The sequence below is a fragment of the Typopeltis vanoorti genome, chromosome 13, assembly GCF_054136105.1.
Source record: "Typopeltis vanoorti isolate ZY-2024b chromosome 13, IOZ_Tvanoo_1.0, whole genome shotgun sequence".
Lineage (NCBI taxonomy): Eukaryota > Metazoa > Arthropoda > Arachnida > Uropygi > Thelyphonidae > Typopeltis > Typopeltis vanoorti.
The window spans coordinates 39,338,837-39,364,996 of NC_143561.1; the positions used below are offsets into that span (position 1 = coordinate 39,338,837).

The following is a 26,160-nucleotide window of genomic DNA, read 5'->3' on the forward strand; positions in this document are numbered from 1 at the left end:
CTTCCAAGTTCTCCGGTCCAGGGCGTCCTTCGGACTCCATCCTTTCTCCCTAAGATCCTCTGTCATCTTATCCCTCCACCTGAACTTGGGCCTGCCTCTTTTCCTCCTTCACTCCAACTCCATATATTCCACTCGTTTACCAACATATTCCTCACCCTTCCTCTCTACATGTCCAAACCACTTCAGCCTACTTTCTTGTATTTTCTTGCCATTTGGTCCCACCTTAACCGTCCCTCTGATGAAGTCATTGCTTATCCCGTCCTTCTTTGTCACACCACTCATCCATCTCAACATCCGCATTTCCACTACCTCCATCTTCCTCTCCTGTGCCTTGGTTATAGGCCACGTCTCCGCACCATGGAGCATCGCCGGCCTCACCACCATCTTATAGAGCTTTCCTCTTACAACTCACTCTCTTGTCGCACAGGACCCCGCTCATCTTCCTCCAATTCATCCAACCGCATGTTATTCGGTGCTGTATTTCCTCATCCAGGTCACCATTCCTCTCGACAACCGACCCAAGGCACTTGAATTTCTTCCCTGAAATTAGCCTTTTACCCTGGAGTCGTATGACGATATCCTCGTCACTCCCCGTCGACATATATTCAGTCTTCACCCGGTTAATTCTCATGCCGCTTTTCTCCAATGCCTTTCTCCACTCTTCCAGGGTATTTTCAAGCTTCTCTCGGGATGATTCGCATAGAACAATGTCGTCGGCAAGCAGCATGCTCTATGGTGCCTCCTTCTTGACATCCTCCACTAGTACAGCCATGACCAGGTCAAAGAGGTAGGGGCTCAGAGCTGACCCTTGGTGTAGCCCTACAACAATGGGGAACCCTTCTGTCATGCCGACACTAGACCTTACCTGAGTTACTGTTCCCTCATACATCTCTTTCACCAACCTCACGTACTTCTCCGACATCCCCTTCTTCCTCATACACCTCCATACCTTCTGCCTGACCACTCTGTCGTATGCCTTTTCCAGGTCTATAAACACCACATGCAGATCCACTTGCATCTCTCGATATTTCTCCATCAATCGCCTTAGCGCAAATATCGCATCCGTTGTCCCTCTTCCTGGCATAAATCCAAACTGCTCCTCACCAATTTTCGTTTCCTGCCGTATCCTTCCTTCAATTACTCTTTCCCATATTTTCAATGTGTGTGACATCAGCTTGATCCCTCTATAGTTGCCACAGTCTTGAACATCTCCTCTTCCTTTGTAGATTGGAACGTGAATACGTTTCCTCCATTCCTCTGGTATCTTTTCCTGTTGGGCTATTTTATACATCAGATCCCATAACATATCCACGCCCTTACTGCCCAAACTTTTCCACACTTCCCCAGGTATCTGGTCTTGCCCCCCACAGCCTTTCCATTCTTCATTTTTCTCAGTACCTAAACTACTTCCTCTCTACTCGTTTGCCTCTCCATCCTCGCAGCTCTCTCTCGGATTCTCCTCATTTAGTAGTTTTCGGAAATATTCTTTCCATCTTCCTCTGATTTTGTCCTCCTCTTGTAATACTACTCCTGAGGCATCCTTTATCTGCTTGACTGATGTTATGTCTTTCGAGGCCTTATCTCTGGCTTTCGCTATTCTCAACAACTGAGCTTCACCACCGTTTCTCTCCAGTTCTTCATAAACCTCATCAACTGCCCTCGCTTTCGCCCTTGCCACAGCTCTCTTTGCATTTTTCTTCAGTAATCTATATGCCTCCTTGTCGGCTCTAGTTCTAGTCATGTCCCATTTTTTCTTTGCCTCTTTCTTTTCCTTGATCTCCAACTGCACCTCCTCATTCCACCACCATGCCTCCTTATCCTCAGGCGGTCCCTTTCCTGATGTTATACCAAACACTTCTCCAATTTTTCTAAGATTCCGACTATTAACGTCCCACCATTCTTCCATCCTCTGGTAACGTCATTTCTTTCACTACCTCTTCTTTAAACTTATTCCTTGGGCCTTCCTCTTCCAATTTCCACCACTTTATTCTCCTCTGTATCCGCCACTTCCGTCTATTCTTCTTTTCCCCTTTTATATCACAGTCTACCACAACCAACCTGTGCGGTGCTGCTACACTTTCTCCATTAATCACTTTACAGTTTTTCACCTCCTTCAGATGTCTCCTACGGCACATAATATAGTCAATCTGACTCATTCTACCCCCGCTCTTATAGGTTATCAGATGCCCAACTCTCTTCTTGAACCACGTTCAAGAAGAATCATCATAGAATATGCTGTGGCCAGATCGAAGGCCACAGCATATTCTATGATTTTTTTACCTTCTTCATTTCTTTCACCACTACTCCAACCCCCATGTACCCTTTCTTCACCGCTTCGTCGCCTTCCTACATGCCCTTTCAGATCTGCTCCGACGATCGCTCTCTCACCATCAGGGACTCCCATTACTACTTGGTCAAGTTCTCTCCAGAATATCTCTTTCTCCTCCTCATCACAGCCTACTTGTGGGGCGTAGCCACACACTATAGTAGCCACACTTCCTCCCATCTCAAGCTTAACGCTCATAATCCGATCATTCTTCCGGCACACCTCGCAGACTCCACCCTTAAGCTCCTTATTAGTCATTACTTTACACTAGAGAAAATTATGCCATCTAGCTTTGCAACATTTTTTATTCTAATGGCTTCTTCAGGACTATAATAGTGGAAATGAAGAACAGTAACTGATGTTAAAACACAAACAAATCGTTAGGAAAGAATAATCAAAACATATGAGACAGCTGACATGCATAGCACATGTCTCTTTGGAGAGCTGGCTCTGATGTGTCAAGAGATCTAATTAGTGATTTGAAGGCACCATTCAGGAAGAGGCCTTGGTTTCTGATGAGGGAGCCACGTGAATGAATAACTGCACTAGACTCCTTAATTTGTATCCTAGTCAGTAGCGTGATCTGTTATTAATATGTGATGAGCTAGACTTTTCTTCTCTTTTGTGATCACCATCACCGACTCATTTCTGGGAGTTTTCCGAGAAATAATATACACCATCACCAACATTTTTTTTCTCACTTCAAAACTTCGTAGGCTAGACACCACAGGAGCATGGGATCCTACCAACACTTGGATGGATGTGAAAAGGAGAATACTCGTATTCCGAGATTGAGACTACGAACTATTTGGATCGACCAATACTTTACCTGAATGTTATGATCCTTGGGTAGGACCTTGTCTCCAATCCTTATTCTCCAAAATCAAGATATCCTGATTATGAAGAGGATTATTTGAACATAATCTGATTGATTAGTTTAGAGTAAAAAATTGAAAAAGAGTTTGAAGATAGCGTCCAGTATGGATATGCTTACGGAAAACTTCTGATGATGATGAAACGCCATTATACAGTTTTTATTATTTTTTTTTCACCAAAACATCCAGAAAAGGTAGTTTGTTTTCATTCTCCACTTCTAATGTGACGTATATTAGGATAGAAGGAACTAAGGAATTTTTGTAAAGCGGAAAAGTCTTGTTTCCAAACTATATGTCATCAACATGCCTCCAACATATAGTAGATTTGGTGTAGTTTGAGCCAAGAAACATCTCAAAACTTTCCTTAAACCGATCATCATTAACCCATCGCCATGTGACTCTTATACCAAAACTCTGCCCAGTTCATTAAGCAACTATGAAATGTTGACATTTTGCCATCGGACATCCTTGCTAGCCTGGGTGTAGTTTCCCCAAATTTACCAAATTCTGGTTGATGAAGTGCTGGACCTAATTAAAAAGGTTTCTTCTCTCATATTCATAATTTTGAGGCATGACCTACCTGTTTTAAACACTTCCTTCATTCTCTAAATTCATTCCACACACACACACACACAACACACACTCTTATACCGGGCATTAAATTATGAACCTTTATGCAGATATACGTAAACGTCACTTACGCAATGGATATGCAAAATACTTGGCAAAAATTTAAGGATGCTGCTGGTCAGTAATCGTCAATAATGTTGATCCCAATGGGAAAAACAAAGGATCTTTCGATAAAAGCGCTTATTGTGAGTGTCCGTCTGGCTGGAACCACGATTTTGAAAACAGCAGAGATGAATGGTTTCTCAAAAGATGAGATATCCCGAGTGTTTAATCAGGGAGAAAATACCTGTAATCCACATTGCTTGCCTAAAAGGCGTAACTGTGCTTCTTAAGACAGTCTATCAGGAACGAAATCGCTATCAGGAACGTACAGAATCGATGATTCTGTTCGTTACAACATTTCAATGTATACCATATTTTCTTCCTATTTTTTTTTATTAAAGACAGAACCTTTGAGAAAGCTTGTTCGGACAAACAGAACTTCCTGTTTGCTGCAATTGATCGAAGCATTTAATGAAGGCTGTTGCCGACTATATCTCATCGAACTATTCACAGGGAATTGAAGAGGATCGGTATTGGCAGTCACATGTCTGTACAGAAACCACTGATTTCTGTGAATAACCGGAAAGTTCGCCTACAGTGGTGTCAGGAAAACCGTGACTGGACATTGGAAAAAATTCATTTGCGGTTTGACGAGTCACGGACTTTTTTTTTTTTTTTTTTTGAGGAAACCCCATCAAGCAATGATGAACCTGGATTGCCTTGTAAACACAAGGTTCTGGAGGTTGTGTCATGTTCTTTTGTTACGGAACAGGCCCCCTGATATCGCTGGAAGATTGTGTGTCCTTCAAGAAATATTTGAACATTGTTGCTGATTAAGTCCATCCTGCAACGGTGACTTTTATCCAGCAGGTGATGGTTGTTTCATGGATGACAGTGCTACTGTCAGTTGTGCAAGAATTGTTCAGCATTGGTTCAGCGAGCAAGGCGATTTTGCCAGTTTTGCCAGTTCTGCCATATTTCATGGCCACCACACAGCCCGGATCTGAATCCAATTGAGAATGTATGAGATGTAAAGTCCTCTAGACCTCCTATAGCCCAACACAATATTAAATAAAAGTTTCTAATTCAGTGTTCGATATGTGTATATAGGATGATGTCATATTAGAACTGGAGAATGAGATCAGCCTATCCTATCGGGATGTTTCAGTCACCAAAAAAAGTGAAAAGAAAAGAAAACTGAATAATAGAGTTTCATTTGAAGTTTCTCGAAAGCATACCTGTACTGGACGCTAACGCTACCTTCATCCGCCATGCTTCATCCCTCCACCATCCTAACTAATAACTGGGGATAATCCATGCCCTAAAGAGACGAGACATTTCTATTTTAAATAATAATGTTTTTAATAATGTTTTCAATACAGATCTTAAAAACGGAATCAAAACGAAAATATCCGGTACAGGGATTCGATTTACTCCTATATATTGGTAATCGGTTCATCGCGATTATCGCCCTGCTCGAGGATCCTAACAGTCAAGTAGCGTTCAAGCCGATCTAAACATTTCGTAGCACCATCAGATCACCGAAGGACAGCATTCTCTTCTACAAGTATCCGGATACTTACAGGGTGTTCGGGATAAATTTGACAGTTTCGTAAGGAAAAAGAAAATCTTCTTTGTATCTATTAAATTTAATGAATTGACAAAAAAACATTACAGGCAGAGTTAATTACAATACTATCAACAAGATTTACTCAAAATAACCACCATTAGCATCGATCACAGCTTCAATTCTGCTTCGGAACCTCGAACAAGCTGATGCTACAGTCTCCCTGGGAAGGGCCGCAAAAACTGTTTTAATTTTATCCATTAACTGGGCTTTTGTATTACTGGAAGTGCGATTGGTGTCTTTTTCAACTGCGCCCCATACAAAATAATCCATGGGGTTAAGGTCTGGGGAGTTTGGAGGCCAAACATTTGGACTGGTGAAGTCGTAGAAATTTTCAGACAACCATTTTTGACTTTTCCCAGAGGTGTGGCAAGGGGCCGAATCCTGCTGCCATACATACGGCCTACCATTGGCTACCCTTGTTATCCAGGGCTTGACTACAGTTAGCAACTCCACGAACAAAGCCCGAATTCCAATGCCAGGGTTCTTCAACACCTGTTCCTGCAGATTTGCGAGGAATTCTGCTGTACGAACGCAATCAGATCGTCTGCTAGGGATCTTTCTTCTTGCTACATCCTCGTAGTCACCATTGCAAGTCTCTAGTTCATGCCTGATTGTTTTTACTGTATTCAGGGAGCATTGGGCAGCAGTCGTAATATCCTTATTTTGATGGCGGGCACGAATCATCATGATACAAGTTATTCTCTTCCATGATTCAGGTGGGTTCCAGCTATCCATCCTTTCTGACATCTTGTATATGAATGAAGAAGGGTCCAAACTTTTAAATGAAGAGAAGTGTGTGTTAATACATGTAACTTACGGAAAAATATAATTAATTATAAATATGTCAAATTTATCCCGAACACCCTGTATAAGATTCGATGTTCGTGTGGTGTAACTTAAAGAAGTCACACAAGTCGAAGTTTTGAGTTGATTAAAAAAAAATTTTAAAAAAAAAAAAAAAAACGTCGGCGACGATTATCACAAAAGAGAAGGAAAGTGTGGTTAAGCTCATCACGCATCAACGACAACTCACACTACTGACTTCGATACAGCCACCCTATCCTATATAGAAGAAATTTTTTTTCTCAACAAATTAAGCAATCTGCGGTTATTCATCCAGGAAACAAGAGGAAACCAACGTCTGGATAATGTCTGGAAATCTAATTAGATCGTTTCGCACATCAGGATTTAACTTCTGCAACAGTCACCTACAGACTCTTAAAAAGCAGCCATACGTGCCTAACGTGTGGCTGCCTTCTGTTCTAACGATTTATTTTTGTTTCGACAATATAGTCCTGAAGAAGTCGCCAGAATACAGATCTTGAGAAACTAGTCGATATAATGTGAAATAACGAATAAAATGTCCCTATTATTATTCCCTATTAGATTCATTTTATCTGTTTTGCTGTCCTCCATCTGAATGACTTTTTATTAAAATTTGCCAGTTGGGATCCTTTCAAAAAACTGTCGACCCATTCCGTTTTTTGTTTGTTTGTTTCGACCGTACCATGGTTTCCTTCCCCTTATTCCCGGAGGGAAAAACGTGTCAAAATTAGTTATTACAATAACTCCTCTCTCTCTGACTAGATCGAATTTAATAATATTTGAGATTTAAGCTGTACACAAGACGGCTCATTTTTGTTTCTAGCGGACCATTTTTATTTGTAAAGCGTTTTTTTAGCGAAAGATTGATAATTCTGCACTGGTTGGTGGATGGAATTGGGTAAAAGTTAATATTTAAGATCTTTATAACGTCTACAACCCCCTCATCAGATTTTCAGCAAAGTACCATCAGTCAGTATAATTCTTGGAACAACGTAAATTTGTCAACGGGAATATCTGCTTAACGACTGAGCAGATGTGACGTATTCTTCACTTGTTGCCTTAAATGTATCTCATAAGCTCTAAAGAGATTTCTTTACGTCACACACGAAATACGAAAGAAGAAAACTATCTTTTTATATTAGTTAAATATGATGAATGCGCGAGGGAAGGTAAAAATCGTGTAGTAAGGGGAGGGGGGGGCTCCTACAGTCACTGTCTCTGACTTTCTATTTATAGTCACCAGCCGAAACGCTTGCCTCCGCCTAGATCCGTGACAATTGGACGGAAATGTGGGCAAGTGGAATATAGAGGGGTCACCTTCGATAGCATTGTTAAGGAGTCTGGTCATTAAACTTATTAAGGGGATTTCCTGTTAGCACTCGAAGTTGGGTCGAGATGAGGATTAGCATCACATACAGGCAGCTCTGCCTTCTTTATTTAATTAGAGTTTAATCGTGATAAGGTAATCTGCTCATCGTTTGTCTGTGTGTCTGTCTGGCCAATTTCCAGTATATTTATATATGTATTAAGGTTTCGTTTTGGTCTAAAATAGGTTTGCTTTTCGTGCACCTGTGTTTGCAAAACAACAGAGGTTAATTGACATTTTATTTGCGTTTTTTTTTCATCCTGGAGAGTAATTTGTTTTGATGTCCGGATTTAAAAATACAAAATAATTATTTCGAGAAAAGCATTGTGAGAAATATTAACAAGAATGAAAAAACATTTCATATGCACAGTTCCCAAAGTAATATAAGGAAAGAAAAAAATAGAAAAAAGAAAAAGAACCATATCACCTCTAAGAAAAAAGAGGTCATATGGTATGGTGATTCAATCCTAAAATTAAAGGGTGAAAATTAAAGATATGGCAAACGTATTTGAAAATCTGGTAGGTACTGATAATTTAAGTAGCGAAAAATATAGTATGAGAGAGGATATGAAAGGGTCTGTTGGAAGAAGCGAGTAAGAAATGTTGGAGAGTAAAATTTGCAGGTTTGTTACCCAGATATGAAAGTTTCTGGAAAAATTACTGCTTGGTATGAGACCTAATGCAGAGAGTCAGGGAAACTAGATCATCAAAGGAGGAATGAGAAAAATGTGTGTGAAAGTTCAGCTATGGTATGCAGACGTGATAAAGATATGAATGTCTTTGAAGATGGTAATGTATGTGGCGAAGGGGTGGAAAAATACTCTTTAGGTTATTACGAAAGGGGTTGAGTTTGCTGCTTTATTGAATACGATGGGGCTTAAGATTGTTGGCATTAGTGAAATCTGGCTATCAGAATCAGATATGGTAAGCGGAATCGAGTGTAATGGGTATACTGTTTTCAGGAATGACAGAAGAGATAGGAGAGGAGGAGGAGGAGGAGGAGGAGGAGGAGGAGGACTACTGATATCAGATGACAAGTCCAGTTAGGGTAGAAACACAAGAAAACAATGATGGTAACAATGTCTCATGTAGTGGTGAGTTTGGGTCTATCTGGTGTGAAGTGGAGGTTAACAGAATGAAATATATGGTGAGATTTTGCTATAGAGTGGCTCAGTTTGCAGGGAACGAAGAAATGCATCTCCAATTTAGTCTTATGGGTACCAAATGAGTGATCATCATGGATGACTTTAATTTTCCAAACATTGATTGGGTAGAAGAGAAATCTCATGATAAGAAAGAAGAGGAATTTATTGAACTGTTACGAGATAACTTTCTCAAGCAGCATGTGAAAGCAAGAACTCGAGGTCAAAGCGTCTTGGATTTGCTCACAGCGTCAGAAGGGGTCTATGTCAAGAATATGGCTATTTTACCACCAATTGGTGACAGTGATCATGCTGTACTTTCTTGAGAAGTATCTACTTGTACTGAAGCTCCGATTAAAACAGGTTGCATGCTGAGCTACAAAGCTGGAAATTATGATCAACTTAGGAGAATACTATCTTTCATTCCATGGTATCCGTTACTGAATGGGAAAAATGTCAACAATGCACGGGAATCTTTGAAAAGTGCTTTAGTGTTCGAAGAATAAATAGGTTGCGAGTAAAATGGATGCGCAACCTTATTAAGCAAGAGATCCACAAGAAGAAGATGATGTGGAAAGAGTATCGTGAGAATAAGAGTGAGATGAGTTATGAAATATATAAAGCTAAAGCCAGAAAAATAACGAGTATTGTGTGGAAAGCTAAATCGAAGTATGATAAGAAATTGGCCATGCAAGCTAAAGGCAATCCAAAAGAATTTTATCGTTAGGCTGCAAGCAAAAGAAAGAAAGAATGTGAAAAAATAACTTTATTGAATGTAGATGGTACTCGAATGTCGGAAAGAGCGTTGCATAACCTGGATAAGAATTTGTCAATAGGAACAGGTGGAATATCAGCCTGTTTGCTAAAGGAATGTTCAGTTGAATTGGCTAGGCCTTTAACATGTTTGCATAACTGGAGTCTCAACTCAGGATGATACCACAGGAATGAAAAGAGTGTATAATGGTTCCATTGTACAACGGTGGTGCAAAATCTAATGTGTCTAAGTACCGACCCATCAGTATCTCTGGTGTGGTAGCGAAGATTTTAGAGAAGTTGGTAAAGCATGGGTTTACTAAACGAAGGTCATGTTTTAGCAATTTGCACATATTTTATAACAATGTTACGGCCGAGTTGGATGCAGGGAATGAATGCACTCTAATAAAGTTGGATTTTGTAAGGTATTTGATAAGAGTACCACACGAAAGGCGTTGCATAAACTGGATAATATGGGATTGGAACATAAGCTTGTTGACTTGGATCAGTGGAGGGTTGATAGACAGATATCAAAAAGTAATACTGTATATGGTGGGTGTGAGTCTACGAGATTTAAGGTGACCAGTGGTGTGCCTCAAGGATCAGTTCTTGGATCATTGTTGTTCAATCTGTACATTAATGACATTAGGGAGGGTCTAACAGAAGATGCGCAACTGTTTGCCGATGATAGGCAGGGCAATCAGGGATGCTACTGATATCCAGCACTTACAAAATGATTTGAATAGGCTGTAAATTTGGGCAAACAAAAATGACTGTCAGTTTAATGCTAGTAAATGTAAAATTATGCACTTTAGCGTGATGAGATTTCCAGGGGCACATTATTGTGCCCCTGGAATTTGACGTTCAAAGGTTACATAGCAAAAGTTGCAATTACGACTCAGAGGGTAATTGCGATGTTGTGGCGAACCTTGAAATGTAAGGATAAGGAAGTAATTTTGCCTCTTTATAAGACTTTGATAAGATCACACCTGGATTATTGTGCGCAGATTTGGTTTCCAGTGTCCCAAGCGAATAAAGAAGCTGTGGAAAGGATGCAAAGAAGAGTTACAAAGATTATATCTGGATTATGGGATTTAGATTAAGAGGATAGATTGCGAATATGTGGATTGCAGACTCTAGTTAACAGAGTCTGCAAGAGAGTCCATGATAGAGGTCTAGAAACTTTTGAATTGGTGTTATAGGATACCAACTGATGAAATTTTTTGTTATATGGAAGGTGGGAAGAGAACACAGGGGCGTCGATGGAAGTTAAGTTTCTTCACAGTCAAGAAAGGGGTAAGAGCTAGGTTTTTTCTCCCAGAGAGCGAGTGGAATAGTTTGCCTTTAGGGGTAGTGAGTGCATCTAATGTGAATGAATTTAAGGGATGGTATGACAGCTGGCTGGGTGATTTAAAGCCTCCCTCGATGAAGTCTCAGATAATAATATTTTGTATACATTAGGATTCTGACGACATTAAACAAGGGGCTTAAATAAATTTATTTATTTAAGTCCATATGGAAGGTCTAATAAACCGATAAAGTCTCAGCTATATTTGGACATTCGTCATGTTAATCATTGTCCGAATTCACAAATGAATGGACACAAATATCTCCATTGTTTTTAAAGGAGAAGTGAGAAGCTATCTCGCTTCTTTACTTTCCTGTATTACTATCTATTACGAGACCAAAATGTTCCTTAGAGTTTTATTTTCAATATTTGTTGCAGTTCCGTTTTCGTCAAGCTCTGTCTTTTCTCTATCTATGACTACTGGTACGGTTACTTTTAGAGGTACTATTTAAAAGTTCTGGTATTCGCCACGAGGGGCACGTACGTCCAGTATTACGACCTTCTGCCTGTAGGTATTGTTGCGAGAGTCCATAGAGTGTTATGATATCAAGTGGTACGATGTAAGTCTTTTAACTGCTCAGAAGTTCTGCTGCACGTTGCATTGCCTGTGAAACCTATAAAGATGATTCGTGAACTTTTCAAAGATTCAAACCTGATTACAGGTGGTGCTGAACGCGACATCAAAAGAAGATTATCAGTAGGATTTCAAGCAATGTAAGTATCGTTGAACTCGATGTATAAATTCACATGGAAACTCTTTTAAAGGGGAAGGAACAATAAAAATTTTAAACAACTTATGCCTGCGCTTTGTGTTACTCTTAGAGCCTCCGTATCTCAGTCGATATAGCGAAACCCTTAGTTAAAAAGACCAAAGTTCGAATCCCGCGTAGAATGTGAAGAAGATTTCAACTAACGGTGAGCTAGCCATTCACTCGGGTTTTTCATCCCACAAAACAGGCAAACCGGCTAGAAGAATACACATAAAAATACATGTTTAGGCTTAAAAACCACCTTATAATAAAATCATAGTTATGAAAGCCCATCCTGTTAAGTCGTGGCCCTCAAATACCTGTAAGCAATGCAAATACAGTATCGTTTTACGTTTTTGTGGTTATTCCCATCGTATATAACGGCTTTCTTGTTTGGATTCTTGCAACTTTTTTTCTTTTTTTTACTTGTTTTGTCATTAATTACGGTATAATGAAATCTTGATACCTCAATGGGGAATCTGTTTGGTTATCATCTCGTGGACATTAAAAGATCGTATCATGTTCCATTCAGTTGTTATCTCTAGAAGTTTCTTTTTGTTTTGCTTGATGGTTATAGTAATCCTCAGCGAATTTTTTTTTAGGCATTTCGACCTATTTCCAGTTTTTCCCTTCTATGTTCTTTACTTCTGTATTAGCATCGTCCGCTTATCCTGAGACCAAGTGTTGTCGGCTGTATTTAAATTTTCTCTTTTCTTTCTTGTTTATTCTTTTTTATTTTATTATTTTTTTGTTCCTAAAATAACCTTTTGCAATGCTATGTTAAAGAGAGTGAGGGATAGGGAATTGTTAGCCATCTTACGAAACTTGCTTGATGTTTTGCTATCGAAGCTTCTTTGAATGTTACAGAGAATCTTATAATATGTTAAGTAGGAGAGGTTATTTTCTGATAATTTTCATAATCTGAGTCAATTTTCAATAAAGGTTTAAAAAAAATAAAAATAAAACTTTTGATTTTATAAAGAAAAAATGGTTTTCCGAAAATTGAATCTCAAAAGTCTGCAAATAAGAATTCTTTAGTCGATGAATATGAAACGAGGAATTGGAATACGAAAAAAAACATCGCTTGTAAATCCATTTATCATTTTTGAACTCATCAAAATGCATTTTGACGTCAACATAACACAGGCAGTATTTTAATCGTGTAGAAACAACTTCCGATGCAGCTGATATATATATATATATATATATAAAATGTGCCATTAAAACCACTTCTTAAATAAACTTGAAAGAAATCTTACTGATTACAAGCAATTTTTTCAAACAATTGCCCATCGGCAACTATCTGGACGATGATTAATATAGACATCATATGATTAATTGTTATAAATTAAGGATAATTATAATTGTTTTATTATAATTAATTATAACGCAAGCATAATTATAACCTTTCGAACAAGCTGTACCCTATTGCGAAAGCAAACTAAAGCGTGTATTTTGTGTTATCAGCCGTAAATCATTTTATGCTTAGAAATTTATTATTATATTTTTTTTTCTGAATGTAATACTCTTGTTAACTTGCGCGAGTGTCTAGTGCAAGTTATTATAGACGAGAATTGTTATGACATGAGCAGATGGTTGTGGATTAGTGTAATATATCCACGGACCGTCAGTTTGCCCTTGACAACTGCTGCCGCTCAACCGCTTTCGGCCCTCTTTCATTCTGCCCATTGCACAAAGAATACCAAACTCGTACACTCCGAAAGATGACACATTAGGGTCATCAGGCTGACGATTCGGATGAACTACATTCAAAGAACATCCGTCAGCCGAGCGACACACTAAACGACCACACTGGCCTTGTTCGGGTTTGCTGTCATGACGAGAAAAGTGGAACTTCGGGAAAATAAAAATAAGAATTCGAAATTTAATTGCCATCCATAAAGAGATGGTGCGGTAATGGGACAAAACGCAACCCTGCAGGAACATAATTCGCTTCGTGACATAGATGGCGCTGAAGGCGGAAGGATATGACATATTGATGGTCGTTATGTCAGCTATTCAAATTACTATTGCATCACTGCAGTTTGCATAGACATGTAAGAATGAATTGTTTTGTATCATATTTCACGCTAGGGGGCGCTTCTGGAGGTAAGCTGGTTGCTAGCAGCATTGACATGTATGCAGATGATTGGAAACAATCAAAAAACGATGCATTTTGCAATAACATTCAGTTATTATCATTTGAAACATGATTTTGTATCGTTTCTATTTTTATTATTATTACTTTATTTTATGTTTTTTTGATTATAGGTTTAAGAACGCCAATTGCAAACATTTATTCGTTTATAATTGACGATGAAAAATTGAAAAATAATAAATATTTTAATTTTTATTCTGTTAAATGTTGTTTTATTAACTATAATTCGTATCGCTTTCATTTCACAACTTGTATTTATCTGTTGTATATTCTTACTGTTGTTTCCTTTGTTAGAGCTACAGTATATTTTTCCATATTGTTGAATGTAAACATCCGGGTATTTTATTCATCTTTGGAGATTGTTCTTTTATTTGTTCTGTGTTATATTGTCACTATTAAATAGTTATTCACAGATATTTAAATTTTATTAATTGTTTCAATATTTTTCCATTTAGTTTATATCTCATTGGCTCTTTTGCCTTTACCATTGTTATTATTATTATTATTTATTTATTTATTTTTAATTTTTCTGTTGATATATCTGTTGCATATTTCTTGAAATTTAAATAATTGAAATTATTAAAGAGAAATCTAATTTTTCTTTGATAATTTTTCTACGTACTTTTCGGGTTTATTATTCGGTAATTTGGGAGTTCAGATTTGATTCCCTTTTTAATGTTCATCCTCCATCCGTTGAGAATCCTTATTTTCTTAAAGACATGTATAATTAAATTTCTCGTGTTTACTGTCATTTCTTTATTGTAGCATTTCGCTTTATATTTCATCAATTCCAGTCGATTTCTTATTTTTAAATTTTGAGATGACCGATTCTTTATTTCAATTTCATCTGTGTTTTATGGCTGTAACGCTTCTGATATTTTTTCTGCTTCAAATAAAATTAATCATTTTTAATTATTATGAAAGAGTCTTAAACGACTTCATTTAGCATTTAAATTTATTTTAGACAGGATGAAATTATCGACACATTATTAGCCAGGTAAGCAAACTAAATGTTAGCGGTACGCGACTTCAGAAAAAGTTTCGAAAAGTAATCAACAGTATACGAGAATTCTATAACCTTCGGCATGGGGTGTCTTGCTATGCTCTAATTATATTGCTTGAAATGCACGATCTCAGGAGAGACCCTATTATCGACTTTTATTAAAGCTTTGATTGAAGGTTTTCCTCTAACAGCCAGCACGCACTATTTCGAACACACCATTTGATTGTTATTTTTTTTTTTAATTTTTAAAATTTAGGATTAAAAAGAATAACTCGTATTTTTAAGTTTATTTTTTTTTCTTCCAATTATTATCGTTTTTATATCATTTTTAACATTATTTTAACCACTAATATCATTTTTAACATTATTTCTGAATTCTTTATCTGAATCAAAAAACGGTTGAGAAAATTATCCACATAAGGGCACTATGTAATTTAAAAAGTTCGTTTGCGACACTGGACGAAAGAGTGACGTAATGTTTCCATGACAACAGTACGTCAGGAGTTTAGTAGCTCAGTAATATGATACTGTTACTGGAGAGAGGGAGGAGACGATGGTTTAGACCAGTGGTCGCCAAAGTAGTCGATATCGACCCCTGGGGGGGGGGTCGATATAACATTGTTAGGGGTCAATAGAAAATCACTATATAGATAATTTAATTCGGTTAACTTGGATTACCTCCATCCTGAATGGCAACGCAATTAAGAGTGAATCGTGGGAACAGTGACATGAATAGGACCTGTAAGATGGAGCAAGGTCATGAAAATAGTTACGGAAGCCAATCAAGTAGGCCAAAATGACGTATTTACCAATAAACGGATGTCGGTGGTTCCCGTCCGGCGCGTACATGGTTGAAGCTGGTTTCAGTCATGTTAATTCCATTTTAACAAAACAAAGAAATAAGCTAGATATAGAATTCCGTCGCGATTTAAGGCCGAAACTTACTAATTTTGAACTCAACATTTCTAATCTTGTCAAGAGTCACGAAGCACACCCTTCACATTGACAACGTTAGTAAATTGTATACTAAGTTAATAAAAGTCTTATTTTCTTTATTTAAATGAAAGGGATATTAAATCCCACATTATTTCAAAGCCGAATAAGAAACTCAAAGATCGGAATCAAAGAGTTTCATGCCGAATCTGGGATTTAATATCCCCTTCATTTAAATAATGTTACATCACCGAAACGAAGCCTATTGGCTCTTTTATTTAAGTCTTATTTTCATATATATAAGGAAGATTGTATTATTGTTATTTTGTTATTGAAATTAAATTTTATATTTTATATATTATTTATCCCTCGTATCAAATATGTAATGTTAATAAGGACGTCAAAAACAAAAACGTATCCCTTTGACGTTAAGCCAATATAATAATTTATACTATATTATACATACAAGAAACACTGTAACTATAAAATAAACAATCTGAAAACTCACATGAGCGTCTTTTTTGCTTGTCCTATTATAATTACTTAATAGTAAAATAGAGGGGGTCGATAAAAAGTCAAGAAACTCTTGAAGGGGTCGACGGTCAAAGAAGTTTGGCGACCCCTGGTTTAGACACTGCACATATACCAACTTGTCTAGATTTATTTCTATTTATTTTTTATAACTGCTAATAATTTGTATAAAACATCAAAAAGTAGGAAATTTGAACGTAATTTCGGGTAGTGGTGATGCTCCCATACAGGATAAAAATTCACAAACAAAATGAGATCGTGATACTATTACTATCTTTTTTTCTTTCATTTTTTCTAGAAGCGCATTAACACTATCTAATACGATATTGGGATGGCAGAAGCTCTCCGTCTTTTTTTCCCCCGTTCTTTATCTTAGCATTCAACACAAAATACGAGGCTAAACTTCTTGAATGGCAGTCAGTCTCAAGTAGAGTAATGTGGGCAAATATGAGAATGGGGAACTGGACAATGAGACTTATCTGTGCCTATGGTCCCACAGAAGGTTCTACTAAGGTAGAAGTGGAGGAATTTTTTGAGGCTTTAGAAAAAGCAACTGACACAATGAAAAAGCAAAAGTTGGCCCTTGTTGGGGATATAAATAGCAGAGTAGGAAGTGATCGTCAGACATACAAAAATATTTTGGGAAAATTTGGAGAAAAGAGCAAAGCTAATAATAATGGCAAATATCTATTTGATTTCTGCTCAGAACATGGGCTGGTTATTACTAACACCATGTTCCAACATAAAAATGTGCACAAATTCACATGGAGAGAAGAGGCAAGGAATAAGAAAAGTCTCATTGACTATGTTATTGTTGATAGTGATGTTTTCTCCCTGGTGCAGGACACCAGAGTGTACAGAGGATTTGAAATTGGAAACGATCACTATTTGGTCTTGAGCAGGATAAAATTGAATTTCATATTGAAAAGAATGACATGCAATAAAGTTTAAAAGCGAATAAAAGTTGAGCAGCTCTCAGATGTGAACTGTAGGGTAAAATACACAAAGATTATTGAAGAAAAAATGAAAGAGTTTGAGAACAGGAATCAAACCTTGGAGATTCAATGGCAAACTCTGAAGAAAACATTGATTGATTCTGCAAGAGAGGCATGTGGTGAGGTTGTCTGCAAGGATAAAAAAAATCAGAACTCCCTGGTGGACACAGGAAGTTAAAGAGGCAGTGAAGGAAAAGAAGAAAGCATATCAAAAGTTCCTGTCAAATAAGTCAGCTTGTGCTCTTAGAGAATATAGAGACAAATGCAAGAATGCTAAACAGTGTGTAAAACTAGCTAAACAAAAGTCGTGGGAGGACTTTGGTAAGAATATAGAAAATAAATATCAAGAAGGTGGCAAAATATTCTGGAGGTTGTTGAAGAAGCTTAGGAATGGAGGAAAGAGTGCTGTTTTTTAGAGGAGTTAGAGATGATAAAGGTGACATGAAAACAGGAGAAAAAGATATCCTTGAAGTATGGAGTAATTACTTTGAAAAACTGCTAAATGAAACAAGCAGTGATGACAGCACAGTGGTAAAAAGCACTGATTAGGCATGCAGTCAGGAATACATATCCATACTGGAAGTAGAAAAAGCCATCAAAGGCTTGAAATGTGGAAAGGCAGCAGGAGTAGATGATATTCGACCAGAAATGCTGAAGTATGGTGGTATAAGAGTCTTACAGTGGCTGCACTGCATAGTTCAGAAAGCCTGGACAGAGGGACGAATTCCCGATGATTGGAGTAGAGCTCTCATAGTACCCATATATAAAAGGGAAATAAAACTGAATGCGAGAATTACAGATGCATATCCATTCTGAGTGTTCCTGGTAAGATCTATGCAAGTATACTTGAGAAACTGTTGAGAAGAATTGTGGAAGAAAAGCTTGGTGAAGAACAAGCTGGATTCAGGTCAAATATAGGCTGTCAGGAATCAGATCTTCACTTTACAACAAATAGTGGAGAAATCATGGGGATATAACAAAGATCTGTATTTAAGTTTTGTGGATTTGGAAAAGGCATATGACAAGGTGGCAAGAGAGAAGCTATTCAATACGCTGCAGTTATATGGTGTCAATGGGGCATTATATCAAGCAATACTTAGTCTTTATTTGAGTTGTAAGTCAGCAGTTAGAATTGAAGGAAGTACAGGAAGATGGTTTAATGTTAAATCTGGTGTGAGACAAGGATGTACATTATCCCCTCTGTTATTCATTATCTGTATGGATCACATTACGAAGGAATGTGGTATTAAACCTGATATCAAAATTGGAGGAGATGTTAATGTCAGCTCTTTGCTTTATGCGGATGATGTTATACTTCTAAATAAATCCGCTACAAGTCTACAAGATTGTCTGACTAAATTGAATAGCTGTTGTAATAGATATGGTATGAAGGTCAGCAATAAAAAGACAAAGACAATGAAAATAGGCAGAATCATTGAAAATGTCAACTGTGTTGTGAATGGAGAACCTGTGGAACAAGTAAAACATTTCAGCTACTTAGGCACGATTTTTAGTGAAGATGGTAAATTAAATATAGAAATAGACAACAGAATCAACAAAGCTGGTATCGTGGGAAGTCAATTGAATAAATTCACATGGAATAAGAGAGAAATTAGTCGGAATACTAAATTAGCTGTATACAAGACTGTGTTCAAACCAGTTTTAACTTATGGATCTGAGAGCTGAGTCAGAAGTAAAACACTTGACCAAAGACTAGAGACCACAGATATGAGAGTCCTGAGAAAGATCAGAGGCGTGAACAGATGCCATCAATGTCAATATCATATTAAAAATGAGGATATTAGGAAAGAACTTGACATTGTCAGCATCCAGAAATGCGTTAGCAGAGCTAATCTCAGGTGGTATGGTCACTTAAACAGAATGGGAAGGAAAGATTAGCAAAACAAGTGTTCTCTGCCAGGTTGGCAGCAAAACGACCCAGAGGAAGACCAAGATATAGGTGGATTGATGCAGTACAAAGTGCCTTAGACGATAGAAATATAAGATCTGATAATGTTGGAGTCTTGACAAGTAACAGACTGGAGGAAAATTATAGACAGGAAGTTAGTAATGATGTAAATTTTTCATGTAGTACTGTCATATCCTGTACACCCCTTGAGGGTACATGGCAGGAATTTGATGATGATGATGATGAACTATAAATAATCATGTTGTCAGTCATCCCGTGCTGTCAGAAAGTGAGCCCAAATTTTCAAATTATCGGTGAGCTCGTCTGACAAAGGCCGAATTACCAGAATGTTTTACCAATTACCAACAACTGCGATTTCTCTATACTGAATGCAAGAGTTGGGAATCGTGTGCACTCTGAATGCATTAGCAGGCCTAAGGAAGTTAAACCTGTCATCGTAGGTGTCTGTCTTGAATGAACTGTCTTTAGCTCGTGCAACACTGACGCCTTTCTCGATTTTAGAATGCAAGAGAGTACGTTATATATGATAGCTGTGAAACACATAAGGAATAATAATAATAATAATAATAATAATAATAATAATAATAATAATAATAATAATAATAACAATAATAAACAGATAGAGAGAGAAAGAGAGAGAGATTATCATTTTGGTTGTCACTGTAGACACCTGGTAACTTTAATTATACGTTAGTTCATTAATAAGAACACGCTTACCTTGCAGCAACGTGAAGCACAGTGGCGCCATCTTTATCTCTGTCCCACAAAGTACAGTCCGTATTTTTCAGCAACCAAACCAGGGCAGGTAATTTCCCCATTGCTGAAGCGTCGTGAGCGGGTGTGGCCCCAACAAATGACCGAACATTGGCTTTCATGCCACATTTCGTGGTTAGAAATTCTAATACTTTTACACTTCCTCCCCTGGCAGCATAATGGACACAGGTAGCTCCAAAATCATCGTGAATAGTGTGTAACAATTCGTGTTTTTTCTTTAGTAGTTGTAGACCCTGAAGATCGCCTTCTCTGGCCGCCACCAGGGCGCGGTGTATGAGAGGAACCTCCGGCATCACTCTTACCGTTTGACAGTAACTCCAACGGTAGGCAAAGCCGTGAGATTTGCCTAAAAATAAATTTAATTTAATTAAAAAATATATAAAATAATAACCATGTAATTGCATATAACAATCATGTATTTATTTACTTCTATGATTTCAATCCCATTATCGTATTTAGGCCTCTTATAAATCGAAATAATATATATATATATATATATTTTTTTAAATAATACATTTAACTTTTGCATTTAAACTAGCAATTTCTGTTACATTTCAAGCGATAAAAAACAAGAAATAAATAAATAAATAATATAAAACCCTGATATAAAAGGAATTGCGAAAATTATTATATTAGACAAACTCCCTCTGCTGCCGAATGGGGAAGTTTGTCTAAGCGTATAATGATTTATAATAATAAAAAACAAATAAAAAAATCTTCGTTGTCGAAAGCGAAACACCGAGCATTTGATTATGTAATTTTATTTTCTTTGAGAATTGTCTGTTTTAAATTACTACATGTCAATCTTGTGCAGATTGTCGATAACCCTAAAGGCATAATATTAATTGAGTCCAAGAGTGATTGTTTCTCTTCTCTGTGATATCAGGGATGTCATAATACTGTCAGATTTTTTGTAATGTCTGTACAAGAGTCCTCTAGCACGTCTAAAACATTATTTAACCTGAAGAAAGTTCATACAGTAGCATCACGAATTCCAGATGGGAACAAACTAGAATTGGAGTGCCTTATCTGTGCTGCCATCTAGTGAGAGTAAGAACATTTTAAGAAAGAACTTGCAAAAATCAACACAGTGTAAGCAGCGGCTGGATAACAATGAACAAACAAGAAAAGAATAAAAAAATAAAGAGACTACTAATAATAAAAGGATAACAATGGAAGAACTATAATAATGTTTGCGGATGATGGTATGCCTGAAACAGAATTGTAATGTTTATAATGCCATCTGTAATATCGAGTTTAGCCATTATCAAGAATAATTATTAATAAGCGCATTTTCTTTTTTCTTTATGTGCAATATGTCAAAACAAATTCTGTAATTATATTTTGTTAAAAGGAAGAACTCTGACTTAGCATTTATTAAGTCTTAAATAGACACATTTTTCATACTTGGTCAGTAAGACACTATGGGTAGTTATTATATGAGTAAAATAGTAACAGTGGCATTTAAGAGGGGTTTTTTTATTATTTTTTTTAAAATTTTTATTGTACTTTACTGTTGATATTATTCTGAGAAATAAGGAAAAAAAATTAATTTATGTTTGATGAGGACCACCGAGAGAGAAGACTAAAATTTACCTACTTTTGAGGTGAATTTTACTTTACATAGGGACATCTGATGTCCTGGGTGTCTGATGGATTCTCTTCACATTAGATCAAGTGAGATGAAGAGAATTGGCATTCTCTGTAATTCCCAGAATTGGCATTCTGGGAATTACAGAGACTAGACTGAATGGAGAAGATCATTTTAGAAGACAGAATGGTGAGTTAGCAGTTTATGTTTTACTCGAGGGGGGGGGGGTTCAAAGTATCACGAGTATCCGTAGTTCTGAGGAAAGTTCGGAGGAGTTCCTTTTGGTTACGAGCCGTAAATGACAGGTTACTTTTTATCAGATTTAAGGCTCATCAGGCTTGGTGAAGAGAATGGAGAGTTCTGTGGAAACCTACAAATGCTTTTGTACTGCCTGTTAAGGAGAGAGATCCTCTTCATCTAGGAGATTCAATGGAAAAGTGAGAAAAAATATGACAATTAGGTCTGAATATGGCAGGTTTGGTCTAGATAACGTAACACACGTGGAAAAAGACTGTTTATTTTGTTCTGACAGATTAATTATTACTAATACTTGCTTCCAGAAGCATTCACGACCTACCTACCTATGCTTACGCTTTGATATCAAATATCGATAGGTAGCACCAGATTGATTACGTCCTGGTATTGCAATGTGAAAGACAAGAATCTTTGATACGCCTCCTTCTTCAAGAACATAACGTGGCATCAAGCATCAAATAATAAGAGCGAAACTAAGATTCCGAAATATCCAAGGATATTACTAGATGTCAGAGTAATCCCTACGGGGTTTGCAGAAGAAGCAAACAAACAAACAAAAGGGTTGGATGCTCTTTTGGAGACCACGCCTGAAAAGCTGTGGGAGGAAGTCAAAGAAAATATAGAATTACAACTAAGAAAAATTCTCCACTTAGAAGACCAAGAAACCCATGGATCTGAGAGTCAGCATGACTCTCAGATCCATGGGTTTCATAATTTCTTATATTCTTTAGAATATAAGAAATTATTTATAGAGAGACGTCAGTGAACATATTTGGCAGAACAAGGACAAATATTTTGTTAAGAATTGTGAACAGAGAAAGAGAGAGAGATTGTCAGATGAGCAGCCACAATTATAAAATTATGGCTGCTCATCTGACCAGCTTGAATGATATCAAGGACACGAACGGGACCATACTAAAAGGACAGGAGATCAAAAGCAGATGAAAAGGAGAGTATTGAGGGTGAAACTTGGAGGGAATCTTTAGCTGCAACCACCTTCACTTAGGTATGAAGTTTGATAAAAAAAATAATGCCCGGAATCCGACCGATTGAAGGATAAGAGTGTTTCATAGTTTGATTGTATTGAATGGGAGTATTCATAGCACACACCACAAGAGTATGAAGGACTGCAAGCGCTATAAAACTGTTACTTTGATCTGTCATGCAAGAACGATTCTGCTAAAGAATCATAAACATTAAAATTAAGGTAAGATGCTTGAGGAACAGGCAAGTTTCAAGAAGGGGGATACCAAAGATCGGCTCCTTTATCTTAGGCAGATAATTGAGAAGTACAGACAGACAGACTTCTTTCGGCATCGAGCTTTGCAGACTACTAAAAATGTTTTCACTGGTCACCATGTGAAACTCTGAGCGGTAATGAAAGTAATGGGTTTTATTCAACAATTAATCAGGATGATAGTTAACTGTACAGTTAGTTAGGCTTCTTGTTCAAAGACGCAATGGTAAGAACCGGTATGGGATTAGCTAATTGGGATCGGTAGGCAAGGGAATTAAGCAAGCATGCCTACTTTCTCCTCACTGTTTAGTGTCTGTGCAGAGGACATCACTGGATGAGCTGAACACAGAAATTAGGATAAATGCAAATGCATCAGCAATATATGGAACAGCTAGGATGAATCCTTGAAAAAATTAATGTGATCACAAGAACAAAGGACTTAAACTCATCCCTAGTAAGACGAAGATTATGGTTCTTGAAAGTCATGAGAAACAATTAATAAACAAATTAGATGTAAACATCTAATTATAGATGTAAACACTGAAAATAGAGAAGTCTGAGTAGAACTTCTCAAAACAAAGGCAGGAGGTAAGCTTTCTGGTAAAGGTGAGTGGTAGACGCTCAGATGTGGTTGGTGTGTCAGGAGTGACCAGTCTTCAGAGATTAAAGCCTTTGCCTTCAATAGGATCACCTGGGGAGAATTCGTATTCGTGTGGCACATCACCGAGATGGGGAGTGAATACGGTATCTTCTCTGATGTCCAGTGAAATTATGGAGACTACTTTCACATATAAAGGGCGATATGAAGCAAAGATTTCAGGACACCTGAATCATAATACGTTGGTGATTTTTTACGTGAGATTTCAAACTCGCAAGCTTTTTAGAATTTTGGATCTCAGACAGTTTTAAACTAGTGGCGGCTTATTCCTAAAATAAGCGTTTATATAATTTTATAAACTTGGTTTTATAAAATTTTTATAAAAATTTTTTATAAAGTTTTAGGCGCAAACTTAACTGTTTTGCTTACTTGGGAGAACAAGGTCATGAGAAGGAGTTAAAAAAACCAAGTTTATAAAATTACTTGGTATCCTTAATATACATTATCCCCGAGGTAAAAAACTTTTTACATTATATATATATATATATATATATATATATATGCAAAATTCTACTCGCCACGCAAAAAAATGTATAACCAACCCATGACCACCATTTTGAATGCTATGTCCCAATAAGTCAATAAGAATTTCATAAAGTGGGTAAAATCCATATTACATCTCTTCCACCATTCGAAGAAGAAAAAAATAAGAATAAATAATAAGTAAACAAGTAATAAACACATTCATTTTATGGAAGATGTAACTTATATTTTTATTACTATAACGACCTTTATATGATCCATATTTTTCAATGTTTTAGGTGAAAAAGATTATGCATATTTTTTTTTTTTTTTTCATTTTTGCCAGTTTAATACAACGGAATATTTTTCATGATTCTAAAAATCTTCTGATGAATTCTCAATGCGACAGAAGTTATATTGGTCCATCAACAAAAATTAAATGCTAAATTAAATTACCGTCTAGCGTACTGATGTGCGCTAGACGGTAATCCTTAGTATTTGAATAACTACAATTGAGACCATCAAAGCAGTATATCGTGGGACCGGTGGATTTATGACATCACGCAAATGACGTCACAGACCTAATTGTTGTCATGAACTGTGCAGGTTGTGGTTAAGAGCAGGTTTCCCTCGCTTAGCGAGTGATCCAGATATCTACTGACAGCTTTTTTTCACTTGTCCGTAGAATTACAGCCGCCATGTCAGATATAGACCAAGGATATAAAGTGGGGCGACACAACAAGTGACACTACACGAAAATATCAAGGAAATAACCCGTTTAAATCACGCGAAGTTATGTGATGGACACATTCTGTTATCCGACCCAAAAATATTCCCTTGTCTTAACAACTAAGACGTTTTTTCCTTAATATAACGATGATCGGCGCGGATGTCGTGAATGGCTCGTTTGGTCGATCTGTTCCGTCTGATGATTCTTACGGAGACGATGCGTTTTTGAACTGTCTTGTTGCTGTAATGGTAACGCGGGGGAAGGGACGTCACGTTCCCACGTTAATGTTTTTTTGTAGTTTTAAAAGAAGCCACTAGATGGCGTTATTAAATTACATGGACCTATATGATGAATGAAATTTATCGTGATTACAGAATATAAAACCTGTAGAAAATACGAAGACTCGACAAATTAAGAAAAGAGATGATCTAAAGATTCGGGACTTGATTACGGGTGATCTGGTCATGGTGATCAGGTTTCGTTTTCACGAAATGGCAGTAATCACTGTGACTTCATAAATAAAATCTAACTTTCCTTATTGGTTGGACAGTAGTGAAAATAGTATGTGACTGAAGCATCAGTACCGTTACCCTTAAAATCTACTGTTCTTCGCATTCCGTATGGTACATTGATCCATTGTATATCGAAGTTCGTTCACATCGCTTATTATTTTGATATGTAATCGCTGCACTTGGAATGGGAAGATGGAATGAAAGGAATCAAGGAAATAACCCGTTTAAATCACGCGAAGTTATGTGATGGACACATTCTGTTATCCGACCCAAAAATATTCCCTTGTCTTAACAACTAAGACGTTTTTTCCTTAATATAACGATGATCGGCGCGGATGTCGTGAATGGCTCGTTTGGTCGATCTGTTCCGTCTGATGATTCTTACGGAGACGATGCGTTTTTGAACTGTCTTGTTGCTGTAATGGTAACGCGGGGGAAGGGACGTCACGTTCCCACGTTAATGTTTTTTTGTAGTTTTAAAAGAAGCCACTAGATGGCGTTATTAAATTACATGGACCTATATGATGAATGAAATTTATCGTGATTACAGAATATAAAACCTGTAGAAAATACGAAGACTCGACAAATTAAGAAAAGAGATGATCTAAAGATTCGGGACTTGATTACGGGTGATCTGGTCATGGTGATCAGGTTTCGTTTTCACGAAATGGCAGTAATCACTGTGACTTCATAAATAAAATCTAA

General features: G+C 37.1%; 1 protein-coding gene and 1 long non-coding RNA gene across 10 annotated transcripts in view; one reads left to right on the forward strand and one right to left on the reverse strand.

Annotated features, from left to right (window-relative positions):
- Positions 1-26,160, forward strand: part of LOC150100067 (uncharacterized) — a 268,090-nt gene that overhangs the window by 120,572 nt on the left and 121,358 nt on the right. The gene's annotated exons all lie outside the window — the stretch shown is intronic.
- The window catches only part of f (espin protein forked), a 192,310-nt gene that overhangs the window by 60,449 nt on the left and 105,701 nt on the right, over positions 1-26,160 (reverse strand). For all 9 annotated transcript variants that reach the window (XM_090403062.1, XM_090403063.1, XM_090403058.1 and 6 more), the window contains one exon: positions 19,954-20,356. In XM_090403062.1, coding sequence (XP_090259188.1) covers positions 19,954-20,303 — 350 coding nt within the window. In that variant the 5' untranslated portion in view covers positions 20,304-20,356. The remainder of the gene's footprint in view (positions 1-19,953; positions 20,357-26,160) is intronic.